The sequence below is a fragment of the Bombina bombina genome, chromosome 4 (assembly GCF_027579735.1).
Source record: "Bombina bombina isolate aBomBom1 chromosome 4, aBomBom1.pri, whole genome shotgun sequence".
Classification (NCBI taxonomy): domain Eukaryota; kingdom Metazoa; phylum Chordata; class Amphibia; order Anura; family Bombinatoridae; genus Bombina; species Bombina bombina.
In genome coordinates, this window is record NC_069502.1 from 755805606 (window position 1) to 755830712 (window position 25107).

Genomic DNA, 25107 nt, shown 5'->3' on the forward strand with positions numbered 1-25107 from the left:
TTTCTATCTTTATTTTAAAAGCAGGAATGTAAATCTTAGCAGCCAGCCCATTTTAGGTTCAGCACCATGGATAGTGCTTGCTTATTGGAGGCTTACATACAACCACCAATAAGCAAGCATAACCCAGGTTCTCAACCAAAAATGGGCTGGCTCCTATGCATCACATTATAGCAAGAGAACGAAGAAAATTGATAATAGGAGTAAATTAGAAAGTTGCATGCTCTATCTGAATCATGAAAGAAAACATTTGGGTTTAGTGTCCCTTTAAATGACAAGGTTGGTACCAGTTTGTTATAAAAACCATTGGGCTAGTCTGAAAACATGGATTGTATTAAGGGGTTCATGCCCTGTATATATCCCCACAGAAATGAGCGGCCCAAATGATTTTAACCCTTTTAAAATACCAGTTACTTATTTAAAACATAAGCAAAATTGTGCCATGTTTTCTCTCTGTTTATTGCAATATAAGATTATTATTTGTATAAAATGTAACTTTGTTTAAGTTTTAGGAAAGTATATAGTATTTAAAATAAAAATAATGCAAGCTATTTGGTTTATACAGGTTTATTTAGCAAATTTAAATCAGCTGCCGAATAACAAGCAGGTCCAATAAGGAGTCAATTTTAGCTTCTTGTTTATGTGAATATATATAATAGTATAGTAAGTAATTTTACTTTTGGGGCTGATTTATGAAACAAAAACCTATTTGTCTTACAGGCACTAGGTTCATTACGTGTTGTATTGAACGCTAAATTAAATGTACTTTATCAGCTGCATTTCACCTTGTCACAGCAAAATAATTATTTGTAGCCCTTTAACACTCACTTTAACCAGCATGCGACAAAAGTGATTCAGCTAAATAATAAAATAAAATCTAAATGGAAAAAAAAAGTCAATGCTCCATTATTTACAAGTCTATATACTAGTATGGTTGTTCTGTATATTTTAACATCCCTATTCTGACTGGTCTGCACGTTGTATTTGCCATCCTTCTTTTTACTTCATTGGTCATGAGTCAATCAAACCTTTCTCTGATTGGATAATCTTTCATATATGCCCACCCCCTACATTTCCCATCACAAGTACCTGCGCAAGCAGTGATCACACGCATTCACTTTGCTCTTTTCGCGGCATAGAGTGTACACATAAGGCATCTCGCTGCCTAACAGTAATCCCAGGCTGAGGTCCTTTGTTGCTCGCAATCCATTTCCCTTCCCTGGGCTGCTAAACTTTTCGTAATTTTGCGCCATTTTTTTGTTGAGGACGTGACGCGTATCTGCAGGGATAGGCGGAAGACCGGAGTAACTATCGCGCGCTGATGGCTGAAGCGAGACAGGCGGCGCTGAAAGGCCCAGAAACTCGAGTGGGCGGGGTTAGGAATACAGAGTAGGAATTGCATCGGTAGCCTTAGATGATACATTTTTTATGTAAAATTATGTCGAACTGTCCTTTAATCGGCTTCATTATGACACGTAGTATGTTATGTCATATATGCTTGTTCCAGCAGTCTAAATTATTTTTGCAATCATAGAATAAGAATTACGGGGTACAGCAAGGCCACCCTTAGAATTTGCGGGGCCCTTGGCGAGACAATTTTTTAGGTGACCTCAGCCCAAAACCGTTATTCCTCTACCACTGTATACCCTACACCATGTATTGCCGACCCTGTCCAAATATTGTTACCTATATAAAGAATAACACTATGAGGTCGATTTATCAAGCTGCTGCGGCGGCTGCAGCTCGCCTCTGGCGGAATTCAGCATGGCACGCGAGTGCTATTTTGCGCTCTCGTGCAATCCCTGCCCGTGCACAGCCAACCGCGCGGGCAGGAGCTGTCAATCTCCCCTGTCGGACAAGACTGGGGATAGTTAAATTCACTAACTAAGAGGTGGCGAAAGGGTAGGGAAGCAACGGTCTGATGGCTGCTTGTTAAATACGGCGTTTTGGTTCTCTTGTGAGAACCTGCAGTCGTAGGCAGGCAAAAGCCTGCCGAAGAGGATGATAAATCGACCCTTGTATATTTACACATCCTGATACCATAAAACGTCTTCATAAACTAAATATAGGATGTACATTGCACATTCTTATACTCTCACCCCTGACATTGTAGGGCCCTGGGTGGGCGCCCCTCTCACCCAGTGATGCCACCAGTGCGTTATAAATTACAAGCTAAAGCTTATTGCAGCAATAATCTGAAGTTGCTCATATTGCAACAGTGTGTATCGGCTGCATAGAAATTTAGTGAACAAAGAGCCCAGGATAGTTAAAAAACATAAAATAAATAGTGGTAAGGAAGATATTTATCTGTATAAGAGTCCTGCACCACGATCTTGGGCAACCCTAAAAGATCGCATTAAAAAGAGTAAGAGTACAGTCTCTTCTGTCAAGTAATATCTCAAGGCATTTGTTGTTGGAGTTCTAGGAGGTGGGGAATGTGCAACAAAAAATGACCAGAAACACCATTTTTTTATTTTTTAATGATTTTTATTCGAGGATTGTTACAAGGCATACATACAATACATAATAATAAGACTGAATACAGATGAGATGAATACATCATAGTACCACATATTTTCAATACAAATTACATATTCCAGACAGGAGATACAAGGACACGGTATACAACTAGTATGCCTAATTATCATTATGCCTCCCTAATAACACTCAAGGTCACTTTTGGGCCTCAGTAGGAAATATCCACACTGTTGGAGGTCAACTGCAGTAAAGGAGACAACTTTTGGGTCTCATAACAAACCTCATTTTTAAATTGATAGTATGTTTTATACGTTTTATCACAAAAGCCCCTAAAATATGCAAAAATAAGGATGAAGCATACCCCAACTGAAAATTAGTGGCGACTTTTGGACCACGGGTGTTGAAAATAAATAAGGGGTAAATGTAGGGGGTTATAGCTTCAGGGGCCCTCTAGGATATTAGTGAGGTTCTATGGGCCACTTTTGGACCTATGGAAAACATGCTAAAACTATTGTACATAATGCTGTAATAATTAGCACACTTCTAAACATATAAAAACTTGTATAGATCTATTGGAATTGAGAGTATGAACTTATAGCTATTTGTAATTGTTATACAACAATCATTCTGCATTTTTCTAATTGCTATAAAAAATATAATATATCAGTGCAATAAATATCAACCTAAACAAACATGCACATAATCGTGATGTACCTTCATGTATAAACTTGTCCAACTAGTATATATGATAAATAACATATTACTATAACAGCATATTAGGACTGAGAACGACTTGTAATCATATGTTAAAATTGAATGCACACTCCAGGTCTTCTGAATATAGCCTCTGCTTCATATCCTAACATATCTAATAGAGGATGTGCCCCTTCCCTTAGACCACAGAACAGACTGACAATAATACTGCCAGATGGACAGCCCTGGACATAAACACTTCGAAATAATACTCAAGGTAGATACAATGGTAGTTACAGTATAGGTCATACTGTACTCACACAGCTGTATACTAGGAATTGTCAGAAAGGGTACACAACACAGTAAACACATCATTTTTAAAGTATAGTATTCACCATCAGACTAATAGGTCATCATTTAAAGCAGTGACTCTACCAGGTTAAAGCATAGGATATGGGCTTTCTAACTCGGCCAAACCAGATTGCAATTGTCTCCACACTTATCCAATGCCAGAACGCTGATGTAGAAGGACACTACAAACACATCCAGGCTAGTCTCGTGCACCATAACTCACACTGCTGTATGGGGCCCTGAATCCTTGAAAATCACAAGTCGCCGTTTCTCAGCAGTTGTTATCAGGTCCCCTAGGTCAGTTATAGAGACAACAGGGTTGCACGCACGGGAGCCAGCCGCTCTCCCCCGCACGACCACATGTAACGAGATACTCATGTCCGGGTGACCCTTTAAAGAGCAACTGTTGAAAGTGCTGTCTGGCAGGCATTGATCAGCAAAGGACCCTCGGTCTCCTCCTGTATGTAGCACGGGTATAGATAAATCTCCCTCCAGCAAGCCCACTGATTCACAGGCACCTCCTGGCTTTTCTTTCAGCTCAGTACTAACTTGCAGACGCTCTAACCCCAATAAAGGAGTCTGTTCCATACTTGTGTCAGCATCATACTGTGAGATAGATGCAACAGCGATTCTGACATTAACAGGCACTGACACAACACTTATTGCCGCCACGTTACGGCATAGCTCTGTAAGGCCATCTAGCCTGGTGCATAGTTTGCGCTGAAAATCCTCCATAAGGGTTTGGAAAATAGTGCCCAGCTCCTCCATGATAACAGATACTAGCAAACGATTAGGCAGGTATATAGTGGACCACAAAGTTAAAAACTGTTCCCAGTTTATACAGATAGAGCAACACTGTTCATTATATAGAATCCTGCAGTTACTACCTAAAACTGCATTACAGCAAGCATCTAAAGACACCTGCTGTGGGGTAAGTGGAAGGTGCCGAGGCCCCAAAGTAGTCTCCGGTATACTCAAATAGCGTAGCACACAACTCAATTGACACAGGACCCTCTCACAACTTAGAATCTTTAAGTCTGGTCACTATTTGGATCCAACAGGAGTAGGATATAAAGAAATTCTCTTATGAGCCGGAGCAGCTCTCAATATTGTGACCTAAGATAGCCGCTGCCCGGAAGTCCCCTACGAAACACCATTTTTATTTTTAAATGACCAAAGAAACCTCACAACTCTCTGTATATACAAAATAATTACAAATATTAGCAGTAACGTTATACCACATATGTATGTATGTGTATATATATATATATATATATATATCATTAATTCTCAAGGTTATTATTAACAATAATAACAGAACAGGTAATGAAAAAATATATGTATTTACCTAAATAAATATATTCAACAAAAAGTTGCAGGGCAGCAGTGGGAGATAAATATGCTTCCTTATACAGTATGCCAGTATATTAATGGTAGAATAGAAATAATATTGTAATATAAGCAATATTCACAGATGATTTATTGCTACTTTGGAAAGGGGGTCAATTGTAAATGATTTGCATATTTGTTAATAATGGCATTAAAGGCAATGCCCCTGTTCTGAATAATCCAACGTTATCAGTGGTAGTTATCCATACCAGTAAGGGAACTCCGTTATACACAATCATACATTTGATATACAATATATTAAATAAGAAAAGACATAGCCATTAATGTCTATGGCTATGCAAAAGAATGACAAGGCGGCACTCAAAGGTCAAAGAAAATAAGTAGTTTATTTTGCTTAAATCCCTGTTTAAAGGGACATTGATTCACCCCAAAATATATACGTGCAATTAAAATGAGAAATGAAACATTACCAGGCCTGGTATCTATGATAAATCTAACACATAGTTACTACACATATCCAGAAAGCACATATGTGTAACAACACGCTTCCTTAAAATTATTGAAACTATGTGTTTAATATTGCAACAATATTTCCATTAGATAATGAGAAACAATTGTCCCAGAATCGGAGCACTTAGTGTATATAACACGCTCCTTAATAATGGATAGATTGCCACAAGAAAGTTCCAGTGTTCCTGTGTAAACCAGCTGATAACATTAAGCAGCCTCACCACAACTCGCGGTATGTTCCTTTAGCCTGCTGGATGTATTTCCACCATATCCGTTCCAAGACAAGCTGAGTTTAAACAGCACCGGATTCCGGTATATCCACGGCACAAAGGGCTCCTCTTTATCACTGCACCTTTTCGATTGCAAGAAAGAAGCTTGAAGGCACCAAGGCTGCTGTTGTCTGCGCTGGTAAAACAAATTCACCTTGAACACGGACACTCCATTAACCGCTGCCAGGTAAGTTATTCCTCTACTTCAAAAGTTGCCGCTCTCATGAAACGTCAGGCATGATGCGTTTCGCTCCTCCCCTTTGTGGGCTGACCTCAGGGCTTCATCGGATGCTTGATAGTGGCTGACACAGCCTTTATATACTGTTCTGACATTAATTAACATTTTCACAGAACATCATAATACAGCAACCATATCATGAACATTTTAAAACACAATCTGCGCACATACATTTCAATTCTTATCACTGCGCAAATAGAAAACGGGGAAATGTGTTTCTGGAATTGGCAATCTAGCTCCCACTAAACACATGGTAACATAGCTTTTGACACGTTTTATCACAAACTTAGGAGAGATGATATAGTACAACCATTATGCTTATCATTTTAATTGCACGTATATGTTTTGGGGTGAATCAATGTCCCTTTAAACAGGGATTTAAGCAAAATAAACCACTTATTTTCTTTGACCTTTGAGTGCCGCCTTGTCATTCTTTTGCATAGCCATAGACATTAATGGCTATGTCTTTTCTTATTTAATATATTGTGTATATACTGCTTTATGACTGCAGGCACCTGGTCTTTATATTTATATTAATTGTAGAGTGCACACACTCCCTAATTTAATAAATCATACATTTGATGTTCGTTTTACTTAAAATTTAACAGTCTTCAACCAAAAACATTTTTATTATATTTAAACTTCTGCAGTTCCATATAAGTGATATAATGTCCCATTGAAAAGAAAAATTACATAAGGTCAGATTCACCCTATCTAGATTTAATACTGATGTTTGATAAAATATGTAAACATTTGAACTATAGAAAACCAGTATTTTGGGCTGTAGTCTTCAATATTAAAAGAAAAACATCACAAGTATAGGGTTGCCGGCCTGTGTTTTATCTGATAATTTAAAATGTCAGGTCAATTTAGAAATTAATAAATATAGAAATGAAAGCACCTATCATTATGAAACTTGTTTTGAGTGGGATGAAATCTTTTTTTATAAACAAACGATAATTTTAAATCAGTTTTAGCAACTTTAGTTTTTGACTTATTCTACATAATTATGTATGCAAAGTTATGCTAATGAGTAATGCCATGCTAATGAGTAATCTGCATCTGTTGAAATCACAGTCCAGGCAGGACGAACAAAAGAGGCCCCTTGAATAATCTGATGATGGACTAACCACCAGGACAGAGAGAGTTGAATGTTGGGATTTAAGTATATCAACTATGATATCCGAGTATAATCCCTGCACGATTGATTCAGCATGCAGAGCTGCAGAGGTCTCATATGAAAACGAGCAAAGGGGTCGCGTCTAATGCTGCAGTCATGAGACCTAAAACTTCCATGCACATAGCCACTGAAGGGAATAATCGAGACTGAAGGTTTCGACAGACAGAAACCAATTTCATTTGTCTCTTGTCTGTTAAAGACAAAGTCATGGACACTGAATCTATCTGGAAACCTAAAAAGGTGACCCTTGTCTGAGGAATCAAGGAACTCTTTGGTAAATTGATCCTCCAACCATGTCTTCGAAGAAACACCACAAGTTGATTTGTGTGAGATTCTGCTAAATGAAAAGATGGAGCCAGTACTAAGATATCGTCCAAATAAGGAAACACCGCAATACCCTGCTCTCTGATTACAGATAGAAAGGCACCGAGAACATTCGAAAAGATTCTTGGAGCTGTTGCTAGGCCAAATGGAAGAGCAACAAACTGGTAATGCTCGTCTAGAAAAGAGAATCTCAGAAACTGATAGTAGTCTGGATGAATCGGAATATGAAGATACGCACCCTGTAAGTCTATTGAGGACATGTAATGACCTTGCTGAACAAAAGGCAGAATAGTCCTTATAGTCACCATCTTGAAAGTTGGGACTCTTACAAAATGATTCAAAAACTTCAGATCCAGAACTGGTCTGAAAGAATTTTCCTTGTTCGGGACAATGAATAGATTTGAATAAAAACCCAGACCCTGTTCCAGAATTGGAACTTGTACAATCACTCCTGAAAGCTCTAGATTTTAAACACATTTCAGAAAAACTTGAGCTTTCACAGGATTTGTTGGAACGTGAGAGAAAAAAATCTTCTCATAGGAGGTCTTATTCTGAAACCTATAGGATACCCCTGGGAGACAATAGTCTGAATCCAATGATTCTGAATGGAACCTGCCCAAACGTCTTGAAATAATTTGAATCTGCCCCCCACCAGTAGAACTGGATCGAGGGCTGCACCTTTATGCAGTCTTGGGGGCTAGCTTTGGTTTCTTGTAAGGCTCAGATTTATTCCAACTCGAGGAAGGCGCTTCCAATTGGAGCCAGAGTCTTTAGGGGAAGGAGTGATTTTCTGTTCTCTATTTTGTAGAAAGGAACGAAACCGATTAGAAGCTCTAGATTTGCCTTTAGTCTTTATCTTGAGGCAAAAAAACTCCCTTCGAGGTTAACATTGACTTTTTATCTCTTATTACTTAGATATTTTGTTGCAGACTTATGTTAAAGATATAATCTCACAAAATATTAAAGGTAAAAAATGATTTATTCTAATACAAGACAGTCTAACAATATAGAGTTGCAACTCAAAAATAGTAAACAATGTTAAAAAATATGTTAAAAAGTAAGTGCACTGTTTGGTCGTTGGGTGATATCAATTCCCAACAGATCATAAAAATGACATCAAAAGTTACGTAACCAATAATTTAAAAATTCAATATAAAACTATTTCTAAAATGTAATTCAATAAGGCATTTTCGAAAACCATCGATCCGCCAAAAAGGCCTTTACTATTGCTATGGTGTAAAAATTACATATAATGGTCTCCTCTAAATGTAAATCGTTCTTTTTTTGGTAAGTTCTTTAACCTTATTCTTATGGTATATTTGATACTTTGTAGCGTGATGTTATTTTGGATAGAGTCTTAGCAGTGTACAGACCTTCTGTGTCCCAATGAAAGATTCTTATCCCAAGTTCTTAAATTTATGTTATCGATCCCAAAGTACGTTTCATGAATCTCTTACCGGACCTTCTCTTTACAAATCTTATTTGCTTTTTCTTACTTTCTGTGGTTAAGTCTCCTTCCCGTGGACACTGATATTTGACCGCAAAGAGGTAGTGGTTTTTCCTGATCTGACGTTTTTGATTGCGTCAGCGTTGTTCCTCACGTATCCTTTCTAATCTTCTATACTTGCGCAAGTATTGATTCACTTATAAGGTTCAACCTCCCTAACCACTATCTGTCAGTTCCCTCACGCCTTTGCACTTAAGTACTTACCGTACGCAAAGTTGTCTTTGGGAAATTAATATCTGGCAGATACGGATCCTCTGGGGGTATATATATATTATCTTTCACTCAAGTCACTCCGTCGGCTTTCTACGCGTTTCACCCTGTATATAGGGCTTTTTCAACATACACAGAGACTCTCCAGCTTGTAAGTTTGGTGCTGTATTTTCCATTATGTAGGCTGATACTTAAAACATGTCTTTTCTGTAGCCAATTTTTAACTTCAGGGAAAATGTTTGCACCATCTTTAACTATTATTATATTTTTTTTTTTTCCTTCCTATGCCAAAATGTTCCCTTGTTAGGCTGTAGGTAGCAAACATTGCATAGGCCACTGAAATATGTATGTCACTTTCACAACACTGGTTTTCGAGCTACTCATAGGATGTAACATTAGGGATTCAGTTGCATTATTGGAGTTTATACACTTTGTGTGTTGCTTCTATTGATGCTGTTTTGCCACCACTATAGGCAAGATTTAATTTGCGATTGGGCAGGATTCACGTTGTGAACCTGTCCACATCTTCTTGCAAATTGTGGGGCGCAATTGTTCCCCATATTTATCAGTGCACGAGGGAACACTTGTGCAATATTACAACCAACCGCTGCTTCATAAAAATTAGCTGTGGGTTAAAATGAGCAAGTCTGCAACCTATCGGGGCATTTGCCTCACAATAAATCTTGACCTATATGTATTTAGATATCACTGTGTAAACAGACTAACAATAAGGCTTAGATCTTTTGCTTTCTATAGGCTCTGATTTAAAGGGACATTATACACTAACATTTTCTTTGCATAAAAGTTTTGTAGATGATCCATTTATATAACCCATAGTTTTTTTTTTCTTAAAAACTTAGTTTTGTTTATTTCTAAAAAAAATTGCACTGATTTTCAGACTCTTAAACAAGCTTTAAAGTTTTAGAAGTAGACTGTTGTCTACCTACTCCAGCTTGCTCCTGTTTGTGTAAAGGGTCTTTTCATATGCAGAGGAAGGGGGAAGTGTCTACTCTTTTTGCTATACAACCACTTTCAGTGGGTGTTCCAGCTAAGGTTTTCAACAGAGCTAAACTGGGATCTTCTAAGTTTTTAAACTGTTTTATACTGGATTTTTGTATCAGTATCTGTGCATATTCTTCTTTATAGTAGTGTATCACATGCAGTTATATGACAATTTAAGTACTGTCCCTTTAAGTGAGAATTTATGTCTTAACACATCATAGATGGTGAAACGTTCACACAGAGTTATATTTACCCTGTATTGTTCTCTCCTGATGTACGTATGAACAACGAGTTTGGTGGTAAAGTTTATTATGTAACATTTGTTAGAGTAATCATAACTCCCTTCTCTATCAAATAAAGTATACTCTGCCAACAAATTGTGTATAATACTTCCCAAAGAGCTCAGTTGTCAATTTAAATGGAGTAAGTTCTTATCCGGTGCAGACAATAACTAATGAAAGTAAATGGAAAAAAAAAAAAATCTTAAAATTGTTGGGTTAGGATAAAGATGATTGTGTACTTTCCTTTACAACACTATTGCAGCACTTTTTTTTCCCCAAAATGCTTTTCTTATTGACTTGGAAAGTGTCTTGCCATTGAGAATTTTATATGCAACACTGTTACAAACAGCTACTACATACAATGCTCAAACCACGTGCACACTTCATGAGCCTGCCCTACATCAGTATGTGGTCATGGACTGTTTCAAGAAAGGATTCCAAGAGAATGAAGTAAAGTTAATAACAAATAAATTGGATTTTTTCCCCCTTAAATTGCATTCTATATCTGAATCATAAAAGTTTAAAATTTGGCTTTTTAATTCTAATGTCCTCTATAAGTAATTTAATAGAACTGAAGATTTTCAATTCTGTTGGACTTTCCTGTGCCTTTTCTTGACAAAATAATCTCTTTATAGGTTGATTTTCTTCTTTAAATACATTAGTTTTCCTCTTTTTAGCATTAAAGGGTCAGTAATGTCAAAATTACTGTTGCATGCAATTTTGAACACATTTTCCAATTGATGTATGTTATCACATTTACTTTGTTCTCTTGGTATCCTTCCGTTCAAGAGCAGTATTGCTCTACAGGGAGCTAGCTGAACACATCTGGTAAACCAGTGACAAGATATATGTGCAGCCAACAAACAGCAGCTAGATCCCAGTACTGCATTCCAGCTCCTGAGTCTATCTAGGTATATTATTTAACAAAGGATACCAGAAAATGATAATACTAAATTGTTTAAAATTGCATGTTCTATCCAAATCATGAAAATTTAATTGAGTTTACCGTCCCTTTAACCCCTTAACGATGCATGTCGTACAGGGTACGTCACACACAAACTGGTCTTTAAAGACCAGCGGACATACCCTGTACGACATTAGGGTTTAAAGCGGCTGGAAGCCAGCCGCTTTCAAGGTATTGCCGTGATGCCTCGATATTGAGGCATCACTGCAATACCTTTTTTCCAAGAGAGATGGAGAGGGAGGGGAGCAAAATAATTATCTAAAGGATCTGGGAGGGGGAGAGGGAGGGGGTATTAAGGGGGGGCAGCTACACTACAGAAAAATTAAAATTACATAAATAAAAAAAAAAAAATTGGGAGGCAAATAGGTGCCAGTACCCAAGATGGCAGCAAATAGGTAGTAGGCGAGGGTTATAGATCTGTTGGGGGGGGGGGGTCAGAGAGTTTGGGGGCTAAGGGGGGGGTCCATCACAGCTAAACAGATATTTAAAAAAAAACAAAAAAAAACGCTTTTTATTTTAGTACTGGCAGACTGCCGGTACTTAAGATGGCGGACAATTGTGGGGGAGGGAAGAGAGATGTTTGGGAGGGATCATGGGGTGGGATGTGTCAGGTGGGAGGCTGATCTCTACACTACCCTGTCACTGCTGGGATAATACAAGTGTGGTGCGCGGCAGAATTTAGCGGCCTATTTACCAAAAAGTAATGCCACAGCCATATAATGTCTGCTATTTATGAACAAAGGGGATCCAAGAGAATCATTTATAACCATTTGTGCCATAATTGCACAAGTTGTTTGTAAATAATTTCAGTGAGAAACCTAAAGTTTGTGAAACAGTTTGTGAAAAAGTGAACACTTTTTTTTTTTTTATTTGATCTCATTTGGCGGTGAAATGGTGGCATGAAATATACCAAAATGGGCCTAGATCAATACTTTGGGTTGTCTACTAAAAAAAAATATATACCTGTCAAGAGATATTCAGGGATTCCTGACAGATATCAGTGTTCCAATGTAGCTAATTTTGAAAAAATATTGTTTGGAAATAGCAAAGTGCTACTTGTATTTATTGCCCTATAACTTGCTAAAAAAGCAAAGGACATGTAAGGATTGGGTATTTCTAAACTCAGGACAAAATTTAGAAACTATTTATAGCATGGGTGTTTTTTGGTGGTTGTAGACGTGTAACAGATTTTGTGGGTCAAAGTTAGAAAAAGTGTGTTTTTTCCATTTTTTCCCTCATTTTATAAAACAAATTATGGTAAATTATAAAATATGATGAAAATAATGGTATCTTTAGAAAGTCCATTTAATAGCGAGAAAAACGGTATAGAATGTGTGTGGCTACAGTAAAAGAGTAAGAGGAAAATTAAGGCTAAACACAAACACTGCAGAAATGTAAAAATAGCCCTGGTCCTTAAGGTAAAGAAACTGAAAAATGGCCTGGTCCTTAAGGGGTTAAACAGTAGACACTCCTTTGTGCATCAATTCCATTCTGCAGGTAAATTCTTACCAAGTGATTTCAAAACTGCATTGAATCACAGCAAGTTTAAATTGTTTTCTATACATATGATTTAATAAACATCTCATACTAATAAATAAATAGTGGAAAAGGTTATATAATTCATTATTCAAAATACAGTGCAGCATTATTTTTTATTGTTGTAAACATATATACAGATGCTTAATATGATTATCCTCTGTCCTTTTCAATAAGTAAACAATCCATTAAGTTAATTTAAAGGGCCACTAAACCCAAAATCTTTCTTTCATGATTCAGATAGAACATACAAATTTAAAACAACATTACAATTTACTTCTATTATTTATTTTGCTTCATTTTTAGATATCCTTATTTGAAGACAAAGCAATGCATATGGGTGAGCCAATCACATGAGGCTTCTATGTGCAGCAACCAATCAGCAGCTCCTGAGCATATCTAGATATGCTTTTCAGCAAAGAATATCAATAAAACAAATTAGATAATAGAAGTAAATTAGAAAGATGTTTAAAATTGCATTCTCTTTCTAAATCATGAAAGAAAAAATGTGGGTTTCATGTCCCTTTAAGTGGTGGAATGAAATTAACTTGTGTAAGTATCCCTTTTCAGTAACATTCATCTGAAATATTGAAATTCATTTCCAAATACTCTTCTTTACACAGTCTTTGTAGCGCTGAAATCTGATCTCAAAAACCACACCGATCGTGATCATATATCTCATTATAAAGCAAACTGCTGAAATCTTCAGAGTGTTGCATTGCTTCAAATATACTTTTATATTGCTGTGGATATATATTTCCCGCTAATATGTCATCAGGAAGCTGCAACTGGCTTAACAGTTTGTGTCCGTTGCCTGGATCCCAAGAACTAAACAAAGAAAATTTAAATCAATTTTGAGTGCCATAAGATACAACTGTCATGCAATAAAATCTATTAATAAAAAAAAATACACTTTATGCAATTACAGTTGACGATATTTTTAAGACTTTACTTTCTAAAAATGCATAATTAAAAGGGACATAAAAAACTGCACTTAAATTATTGCACTGCTTCCACATAACCTCTTTGCAGGGATTAAAATCTGCTTCAGAGCAGCAATGCACTACTGGGACCTATCTGAATACATCTGTAGTAGAGCCAATGACAAGAAGCATCTGTATAGTAACCAAACAGCTCCCAGTAGTGCAATGCTACTCCTAAGCCTACCTAGGTATGCTAAAGGATACCAAGAGATCAAAGTAAGTTTAACTGAAGTTGCTTAAAATTACAAGCTCGACAAACCGCAAACGTTTCAATTTGACTGTTATGCCCCATTAAAGGGACAGTCAAGTCCAAAAAAAACTTTCATGATTTAAATAGGGCATGCAATTTTAAACAACTTCCCAATTTACTTTTATCACCAATTTTGCTTTGTTCTCTTGGTATTCTTAGTTGAAAGCTAAACCTAGGAGGTTCATATGCTAATTTCTTAGACCTTGAACACTGCCTCTAATCTGAATACATTTTGACCACTAGAGGGCATTAGTTCACGTTTCATATAGATAACTGAGCTCATGCACGTAAAGTGATCTAGGAGTGAGCACTGATTGGCTAAACTGCATGTCTGTCAAAAGAACTGAAATAAGGGGGCAGTCAGCAGAGGCTTAGATACAAGATAATTATAGAGGTAAAACGTGTATTATTATAACTGTGTTGGATATGCAAAACTGGGGAATGGGTAATAAAGGGATTATCTATCTTTTTAAACAACAAAAATTCTGGTGTTGACTGTCCCTTTAAAGTCTATGGTAATTTTTTCAGCTGTCATTTAATAAACTTTACAACAGGAATATAATATATCCAACAGATCTTGATGGCCAGTAAGAACCAGGGCACTCATTTACTATGACATTAGGCTTTAAGGGACAAAGTAGGAAATTATATGTGTTTGTGTGTGGTCTGAATATATATTATCAACATAACTATTCTTTGATTTTTTTTCAATGGGTCAACAAAGGAAAAGAAAGAAACAGAATAAAATAATGAGAAAAATACACACAGGAAGAATTATTTTACAGGTTAATGCATTAAGTGCGTTATATTCCGTTTAACCACTAGGTGGTGCTATTATAAACAGATTTTTTTTTTTAAACAACATTATCAACATATCAAACCAAACCATTCTGTTTGAGTGTTCACCTAAACATACACAGTACTGTGCAAATGTTTTAGTCAGGTGTGAACAAACGCTTTCAAAATCGAAAATTTTAAGTTTATTTTTTATCAATTAAAATGCAAAGAAAATGAACAGAAGAAAAAGCTAAATCAAATGAATATATGATGTGACCTCCTTTGCCTTCAAAACAGTATACATTTTTCTAGATAAACTTTTTCAAAGTCAGGTATTTTGTAGGCATATAGTCAAGAACACAATTATTAAATAACGGGACTCTGGTACACCCATTTGCTATCCAGTCAGAAATGGTCTTCATGAAGACTTGTAGCCAAAATGCCATACCTTCAACAGGGAAACAAGGGCAAGAGATTCAGCTATGCATGAAAACACAGGATACTTTGGTGCAGAAAAATGGCAGTAGGAGTTCTGGACTGAGAAGTCAAAATTTGAAATATTTGGCTGAAGCAGAAGGCAGTTTGCCGAAGGGTTGGAAAATGGTACAAGGAGGAGTGTCTGCAAGAAAACAGAATTTATGTTTACCTGATAAATTTCTTTTTCCAACGGTGTGCCCGGTTCACGGCTTCATCCTTACTTGTGGGATATTCTCTTCCCCTACAGGAAATGGCAAAGAGAGCACACAGCAAGAGCTGTCCATATAGTCCCCCCTCTGGCTCTGCCCCCCAGTCATTCGACCGACGGTTAGGAGAAAAAGGAGAAACCATAGGGTGCCGTGGTGACTGTAGTGTATAAAGAAAGACATTTTTCAAACCTGATTAAAAACCAGGGCGGGCCGTGGACCGGACACACCGTTGGAGAAAGAAATTTATCAGGTAAACATAAATTCTGTTTTCTCCAACATTGGTGTGTCTGGTCCACGGCTTCATCCTTACTTGTGGGAACCAATACCAAAGCTTTAGGACACGGATGAAGGGAGGGAGCAAATCAGGTTACCTAAACGGAAGGCACCACGGCTTGCAAAACCTTTCTCCCAAAAACAGCCTCGAAGAAGCACAAATAACGAATTTGTAAAATTTGGCAAAAGCCTCGTTCTTGAAGGCAATATCCGATTTTTACAAAATTTGCACCCCAGTGTCCTAATGCCTTGAAAGTATTGCACACAAAGTTTCAAGACTTTAACCCTTAAAATGAGCAAACCGGAGCTATTTGTTCAAATCAACCATCTAAACACATTACAATCACTGCCACAGCCTTGCTGCGGCTTTTTACCTTCCCTGAGAGTTATTCACCATTGAAATGAACCTTCCTGAGTCCGTTTTTTGAGCCACAGGACCCCTCACATGAAGCTGCATGCACTGCCTTGGAATTAAACTGCGCAACAGAGGCGCGAAAATGGGGCCTCCTTCCTCTGCATACTAGAGTGAAGGGGCCTTTCTGACTGGAATAGTAGTCTAACCAAATGCCAGGTGAAATAAAACGTTCCCAAAAGCGTTTTTAACTACACAAAAACACTCTAAATGCCATATAAATATGATATAAATATTGTATAAATCAATCAATTTAGCCCACAATAGTGTCAACCAGTATATAGCCCATTAATAAGCCCTCATTCTGTTATGAGTCTAAGAAAATGGCTTACCGATCCCAAAAAGGGAAAATGACAGTCTTCTAGCATTACTATGTCTTGTTAGAAAATGGACTAGTCATACCTTGAGCAGAAAAGTCTGCAAACTGTTCCCCCCAACTGAAGTTCTCTGGGCTCAACAGTCCTGCGTGGGAACAGCAATTGATTTTAGTTACTGCTGCTAAAATCATACTCCTCTTTAAACAGAACTCTTCATCTTTTTCTGTTTTAGAGTAAATAGTACAAACCGGCACTATTTTAAAATAACAAACTCTTGATAGAAGAATAAAAAACTACAACTAACACCACATACTCTTTACCATCCCCGTGGAGATGCTACTTGTTCAGAGCGGCAAAGAGAATGACTGGGGGGCGGAGCCAGAGGGGGGACTATATGGACAGCTCTTGCTGTGTGCTCGCTTTGCCATTTCCTGTAGGGGAAGAGAATATCCCACAAGTAAGGATGAAGCCGTGGACCGGACACACCAATGTTGGAGAAAAAGTGAAGCATGGTGGAGGGTTTCCTGCAAGTTAGGGGCTGCATTTCTGCAAAAGGAGTTGAGGATTTGGTCAGAATATAAGTACAGGCAGATACTTATCCATCATGCAATACCATTAGGGAGGGATCCGATTGGTCCCAAAGTTATTCTGCTGCATGAGGATGACCCCACAAATACAGCCAAAGATATTACTATCTTCAGCGTAAAGAAGAAGAAGAAAAAAAAAAAAAAAAAAAAAAAAGACTCTTGGAAGTGATGGTATGGCTCCAACAGCCCTGGCCCCTGACCTTAACATTATCAAACCTGTCTGGGGATTACATGAAGAGACAGAGGCAAATGAGGTTGCTTAAATCCACAGACGAGCTGTGTTTAGTTCTGTCCACTCACTTTGCAGTTTGTCGATTGATAAAAAATAAAACTATTAACATTTCTTATATAGTTTTGCTTAGTCAAAAACACTTACTTCAGTCTGTCAGCCAATATTGCCTTGCGTTTGGCTAGACACTGTCTTATCATGCAGATAAAAGAAGTTGCATTTCTACTGGTAAAGTTCTGGTTGAATAAGTTCCTTTGAGGGGTTATTTGTACTAAACACAAATGGTCGTTGGGGATGTACTGCAATAAAAAAAAAAAAAAAAAAAAAAAGAATATAAATTAGTCTAGTTGAATGATGAACTAAACAGAGAAAGCAACTTCATTATGGGGCAACATTATAGCTAAAAAAAAATAGATCATGGATTTTGATGCATATATGTTTTAACTAAACTAATTAATGCAATAAAACGTCAAACTGGAATAATTATGACCATCTTACTTTCACACTAAGCTATGTGAACTACTTTGGTCACAAACATAAAACCATTAAAAGAAAACTTCAAAAAATAAATCCCCATGCACTACAGATCTGCTCTGCACCACCAAAGTCAAATAATCAGCTATAAGGATTTTTAACTGCAGTTGGGTTTCTTACCTTGTTTTTTTCTTACTTAGTCATTGGTCTTTATGGCCCATTACAAGCCGTTTGTTACAGGTGCCATAGACCAATCACAGTGCGCTCTCCCACTTTGTTGCAGTAAAGAAGCTGCCAGACCGGAATACAGGAGCAAGCACTGTGAATGATCAAGGGGTGGGTATTACAGCTTCTGACAGACCATAATGCCTAGTAACCAAGTAAGAAAAAAAATGCAGAATCGGATGGGCAGTCAATGGAATCAGAAAGGTAAGCAAAACGCTGCCTTTAATAACTTTGACTTGTGCTGATCTACGATAAGTGTAATAAGGGGGATCCTTTTTTTAAATGATTTACTATCCCCTTAATACTTAATAAAAACCAAAACAAAGATTTTAACAAAGATCACTCACCGCGCTTTTTGGTATTGACATTCCTCGAAAACGTGAAGGGATCATAAAAGATGACCAAGGCTCCTATTCAAATAAAGATATTTTGATATTTATTGCTAATAGTATAAAATGTGTACATATTTTAAAACACAAAGTACAGCTTAGAAAACCTCAATAGGTAATTTTGACCATAGAAATAAATGAAAAGGATGATCTCCCTTATCTTAATAATGAAAGGTTAAAAGGGACAGTTCACCCAACATTTTTCTCCCATTTAAATTGTTCCCAATGATCCCTTTTACCTGCTGGAGCGTATTAAATTGTTTACAAGTAGCTCCTTTACCCTTATTTTGGCCTTTAAAATAACCGATTTAGCTTGTGGTTTTAACCTATACTGAAATTTTTTATACTGAAGTATATTCTATTGAATAGCCTAAGTAAACACAACCAGCAAAAGAGATTAAACTCACAGTGGGGTGCAGGATAGTTAAGTAATAAAAAGGGAATTTGAGAATTCTTGTAATATGCATAAGTGTGAAAAAAACAACCAATCAGAACAAGCCCCAGCCACATCAGACCTCTGACCCTGCAGTCTCTGTAAGCTACATACTCACATCTGACCTGAGATCCTTGATCCCCAACTTTTATTTAAAAAAGATTTAATTTAACTTAAAGGGATAGTAAAGTCATAATTAGACAGAACATACAATTTTGAACAACTTTCCAATGAGGTGCAATATGGCTAGCACGGCTATTGGCTAAGAGGTAGAAACGTCAATTCATTGAATAAATTGAGCTGTGCCACAGATTCTTAGGTTAGCCATGAAGCCGCGGCAAACTAAATGTGAATTTTACAGTTTTTTTTAAACTCATGAATGAAAGTCACCCTTTAATACTGGTAAAGCCTAGTGGTTTTGAAACGTTAGTAGATCATTAGCGATGGTAAATCCTACCTTTTTGGCATACCGGGTTTATCCTACATAATTATGAAGACATATTATATGGAATAAAAAAGGGGCACCAATTAACTTGTATTGGACACACTACTGACTGGATAAAAGCCTATAACACGATAAATGTGGTATATAACAAGAGGAAGGGATGCTTACCATGTGAAGAAGCTCTATATCACAAGATGCTTGATATAATACGCTAAGTGCCATGTAATTTCGCATGTCTCCAGGTTCAGAAATCAATTTCTTAAAAACAAAAAGTGCTTATTTATGAATATATTTTTTACTAAATAGTAAAAGTGAATAAATAAGAAAATGTATGCTTACCTGATAAATTTGTTTCTTTTTAGACACAATGAGTCCACGGATTTCATCCTTACTTGTGGTATTACGCCTCCTGGTCAGCAGGAGGCGGCAAAGAGCACCACAGAAGAGCTGTTATATAGCTCCTCCCTTCCCTCCTACTCCAGTCATTTGACCGAAGTTAGGAAGAGAAAGGAAAAGCCAAGGTGCATAGGTGTCTGAAGTTTACAAAAATTAATAACCTGTCTCAGAACAGGGTGGGCTGTGGACTCATCGTGTCTAAAAAGAAACAAATTTATCAGGTAAGCATAAATTTTCTTTTCTTTTTAAAGACACGATGAGTCCACGGATTTCATTCAACTTGTGGGATACAATACCAAAGCTAGAGTACACGGATGAAAAGGGAGGGACAAGACAGGGAACCTAAACGGAAGGCACCACTGCTTGAAGAACCTTTCTCCCAAAAACAGCCTCCGCCAAAGCAAAAGGTAGGCCAAAGCAAAAGGTATCAAATTTGTAAAAGAGAAGACCAAGTTGCAGCTTTACAAATCTGCTCAACTGAAGCATCATTTTTGAATGCCCATGAGGAAGCAACAGCCCTAGTGGAATGAGCCGTAACTCTTTCAGGGGGCTGCTGTCCAGCAGTCTCATATGCCAAGCGGATAATAGTCTTCAGCCACAAAGAAAGAGAGGTAGCCGTAGCTTTCTGACCCTTACATTTCCCAGAAAAAATGATAGAGATGATGATTGCCGAAAATCCTTAGTTGCTTGTAAATAAAATTTCAAAGCACGTACTATGTCCAAATTGTGCAGAAGACGCTCCTTCTGAGAAGGATTAGGACACAAAGAAGGAACAACAATCTTCTGATTAATGTTCTTGTCCGAAACAACCTTAGGAACAAAACCAAGTTTAGTACGTAAAACCACCTTATCCGAATGAAAAATAAGGGTAAGGAGAATTATATTGCAATGCCGAAAGCTCAGACACTCTTCGAGCAGAAGAAATGGCAACAAGAAATAAAACTTTCCACGATAACAACTTAATATCTATGGAATGCATAGGTTCAAACGGAACCCCTTGAATAACTAAATTCAAACTCAATGGAGGAGCAATTGATTTAAACACAGGTCTGATACTAGTCAAAGCCTGACAAAAAAATTGAACATCTGGGACATCTGTCAGACGCTTGTGTAACAAAATGGATAAGGCAGAAATTTGGCCCTTTAAGGAACTCGCCAATAATCCTTTCTCCAATCCTTCTTGGAGAAAAGACAAAATCCTAGGAATCCTAACTCTACTCCATGAGTAGCGCTTAGATTCACACCAATAAAGATATTTACGCCATATCTTATGGTAAATCTTTCTAGTTACAGGCTTACGTGCCTGAATTAAGGTATTTATGACCGAATCAGAGAAACCTCGTTTGGAAAGAATTAAGCGTTCCATCTCCAAGCAGTTAGCTTCAGAGAAACCAGATTCGGGTGAAGGAAGGGCCCCTGGATGAGAAGGTCCTTCCTCAATGGAAGTGTCCAGGGTGGCAGAGATGACATGTCCACCAAGTCGGCATACCAAATCCTGCAAGGCCAAGCTGGAGCAATGGGGATCACCAAAGACTTCTCCTGCTTGATTCGAGCAATGACCCTGAGGAAGAAGTGCAAACGGAGGAAATAGGTATGCTAGACTGGAGGTCCAAGGAACCACCAGAGCATCTATCAGTTCCGCCTGAGGGTCCCTGGACCTCGAGCCGTATCTCGGGAGCTTGGCATTCTGCCAAGATGCCATGAGATCTAATTTCGGCTAACCCCACCTGAGAATCAGATTGGAAAATACTTCCGGATGGAGTTCCCACTCTCCTGGATGAAAAGTCTGCCTGCTCAGAAAATCCGCCTCCCAGTTTTCCACCCCTGGGATGTGGATTGCTGACAGATGACAAGAATGGGCCTCTGCCCACTTGATTATCTTGGCTACTTCAACCATCGCTAAGGAACTCCTTGTTCCTCCCTGATGATTGATGTAAGCCACTGTCGTTATGTTGTCCGACTGGAATCTGATGAATTGAGCGGAAGTCAACTGAGGCCAAGCCCGAAAAGCACTGAAGATCGCCCTCAGCTCTAGAATGTTGATGGGAAGGAGAGACTCTGTCCAAGTCCATACTCCCTGGGCCTTTAAAGAGCCCCAGACAGCTGACCGTTGTCACGGTCACCCATGATGGTCTGTGAAAGCACGTCCCCTGGGACAGATGATCCAGAGACAACCACCATTGAAGAGAGTCCCTCGTCTCTTGTTCTAGGGTTATTCGAGGAGACAAATCTGTATAATCTCCATTCCATTGCCTGAGCAAACGGGATGATGTCCATTGCCGCTACCATCAATCCGATTACCTCCATGCACTGAGCCACTGACGGCCGAGGAGTGGACTGAAGGACTCGACATGCATTCAGAATCTTTGACTTTCTGACCTCTGTCAGAAAAATTTTCATGGATACTGAGTCGATTAGAGTTCCCAAGAAGGGTACCCTTGTCTGGGGGATTAACAAACTCTTTTCTAAATTTACCTTCCACCCGTGAGTTCTCAGGCAGGATAACACAATGTCCGTATGGGACCTTGTTTGCTGATAAGATGACGCCTAGATCAGAATATCGTCCAGATAAGGTGCCACTGCAATGCCCTGCGGCCTGAGAACCGCCAGCAGAGACCCTAGAACCTTTGTGAAGATTCTGGGTGCCGTGGCCAGCCCGAAAGGAAGAGCCACAAACTGAAAGTGTTTGTCCAGAAAGACAAACCTCAGGAACTTGTGATGATCTCTGTGGATCGGAACATGAAGATATGCATCCTTTAGATCCACTGTCGTCATAAATTGACCCTCCTGGATCAATGAAAGAATGGTACGAATAGTTTCCATCTTGAACCATGGAACTCTGAGAAACTTGTTTAGACTCTTGAGGTCTAAGATAGGTCTGAAGGTTCCCTCCTTTTTGGGAACTATAAACAGATTTGAATAAAAACCCAGTCCCAGATCCTGTATGGGAATGGGACAAATTACCCCCATGGAAGAGAGGTCTCTTACACAATGTAAGAACGCCTCTCTTTTTATCTGGTCTGCAGATAATCTTGAAAGAAGAAATCTTCCGAGGGGAATAATTTCTGAACTCCAGTTTGTATCCCTGAGACACTATTTCTATAGCCCAGGGATCCTGAAAATTTCGTTCCCAAGCCTGAATGAAAAAGGAAAGTCTGCCCCCTACCAGATCCAGTCCCGGGTCGGGGGCAAACCCATCATGTTGACTTGGAATCACTGGCGGGCTTCTTGGATTGTTTACCCTTGACCCAAGAAAGGTTTGGTTTCCAAGTTGACTTGGTTTGCGAATAGTTTCCTTCCTGTTTAGAGGAGGAAGCAAAGGAATTAACCTTGAAATTTCGAAAGGAACGAAAATTACTCTGTCTCCCTGCTTATTTCTTTTGTCTTGACGAAGGAAATGACCCTTTCCTCCCGTTATGTCAGCATTAATTTCCTTCAATCCAGGTCCAAACAAGGTCTTTCCCTAATAGGGAATTGCCAAAAGCTTAGATTTGGATGATACATCCGCAGACCAAGGTTTTAACCATAAAGGTCTATGGGCTAGAATAGAGAAACCTGAACTTTTAGCTGTCAATTTAGTAATTTGCTGGGAAGCGTCTGTTATGAAAGAATTTGCTAATTGTACAGCTTTAATCCGATCCTGGATTTCTTCCAAAGAAGTCTCAGTCTTAAAGGGACACTGTACCCAAATTTTTTCTTTTGTAATTCAGAAAGAGCATGCAATTTTAAGCAACTTTCTAATTTACTCCTATTATCAATTTTTCTTCGTTCTCTTGCTATCATTATTTGAAAAAGAAGGCATCTAAGCTTTTTTTTTGGTTTCAGTACTCTGGACAGCACTTTTTTATTGGTGGATGGATTTATCCACCAATCAGCAAGGACAGCCCAGGTTGTTCACCAAAAATGGGCCGGCATCTAAACTTACATTCTTGCATTTCAAATAAAGATACCAAGAGAATGAAGAAAATTTGATAATAGGAGTAAATTAGAAAGTTGCTTAAAATTTCATGCTCAATCTGAATCACAAAAGAAAATTTTTGTGTACAGTGTCCCTTTAAGCGACTCTGCCAGAGCATCAAACCAATAAGCTGCCGCACTGGTTACTGTAACAATGCACGCGGCAGGTTGTAATAGTAAACCCTGGTGAACATAGATCTTTTTCAGCAGACCCTCCAACTTCTTATCCATGGGGTCCTTGAAAGCACAACTATCCTCCATAGGAATAGTAGTTTGTTTGGCCAAGGTGGAAATAGCTCCTTCCACCTTAGGAACCGATTGCCAAGTCTCCTTGACCGCATCCGCAATTGGGAAAAAAAAATTAAAATAGGAGAAGGAGAGAAATGAATACCAGGTCTCTCCCATTCCTTAGCAATAATCTCCGAAGTTTGCTTGGGAACCGGAAAAACCTCAGAGTAAGAAGGAACCTCTAAGTATCTGTCTAACTTACTCAATTTCTCAGGAATGACTGCTCCTGCGGAATCACAGTCGTCCAAAGTCACTAAAACCTCCCTGAGTAACAGGCGGAGGTGTTCTAGTTTAAACCGGAAAGAAACAACTGCTGAATCAGTCAAAGGTAAGGCACTCCCTGAGTCTGAAATTTCCCCTTCCGATAGAACCTCCATACCCTCTATCTCCGATTCCTGAGAGGGTACGTCAGAGTTAGCCACCAGAGCGTCAGACACTTTGTTAACTACATAGTTGTCCTTCCTCTTACGTTTGCCTTGAAGAATAGGAAAGGCAGATAACGCCTCAGAAAGAGTAGAAGACATAACTGCGGCTATATCTCTTAATGTAACTGCAGTAGAAACTTGAGGCGAAGTACATGGCATTGCTTGGGCGGACGATAAAGGCTGGGACGTTTGGGGAGAAAGCTGTGGCATACCCTGACTCTCATTGTTAGACTCTTGAGAGGCATCCGCCACTGACATAAGGGACAAAAAGGAACAGGAGGTTCCACATTGGCATCCAAACACATTGCACAGACAACATTTTCTAAGTCCATTCTATAGAACAGGTCAGAAAATGAAAAACAAATAACCTGAAAATTTTGAAATACCCTTATAAATTTTATGAGTGGCTCTTTAATAATACTGGCCCTTTAAATGTACCACTCAGACTCTCTTACTATATGAGAGAGAAGAGTAATGAAAAATAAGAACAATAATAATAGTACAATACAGTGCTATCAACATAACAAATTATTTTATTATGCACACTGTGTCTTTAAGAATTAAACGTAGCCGCTTTACTTTACTGTGCTGAACATAAAAAAGGCCGTTTAAGAACTGAGCAGATTAAGTCTGAAAACTAAACACTATTTGCCCCTTTCAGACACCTCTTC

The 25107-nt window shown here is 38.3% G+C and overlaps 2 protein-coding genes across 2 annotated transcripts in view; both read right to left on the minus strand.

The window, feature by feature from the left end:
- LOC128657819 (histone-lysine N-methyltransferase SMYD3) overlaps positions 1 to 1535 on the minus strand; it is a 336343-nt gene extending 334808 nt beyond the window's left edge. Inside the window, exon 1 of the mRNA XM_053712236.1 lies at positions 1087 to 1535. Within this exon, the coding sequence (XP_053568211.1) occupies positions 1087 to 1250 (164 nt within the window). The 5' untranslated portion in view covers positions 1251 to 1535. The remainder of the gene's footprint in view (positions 1 to 1086) is intronic.
- An 11452-nt stretch (positions 1536 to 12987) lies between these two features.
- The window catches only part of TFB2M (transcription factor B2, mitochondrial), a 43803-nt gene continuing 31683 nt past the window's right edge, over positions 12988 to 25107 (minus strand). The window contains exons 6-9 of the mRNA XM_053711044.1: positions 19539 to 19628; positions 18451 to 18513; positions 17552 to 17703; positions 12988 to 13718 (exon numbers count right to left, since the gene is read on the minus strand). Coding sequence (XP_053567019.1) covers positions 13538 to 13718; positions 17552 to 17703; positions 18451 to 18513; positions 19539 to 19628 — 486 coding nt within the window. The 3' untranslated portion in view covers positions 12988 to 13537. The remainder of the gene's footprint in view (positions 13719 to 17551; positions 17704 to 18450; positions 18514 to 19538; positions 19629 to 25107) is intronic.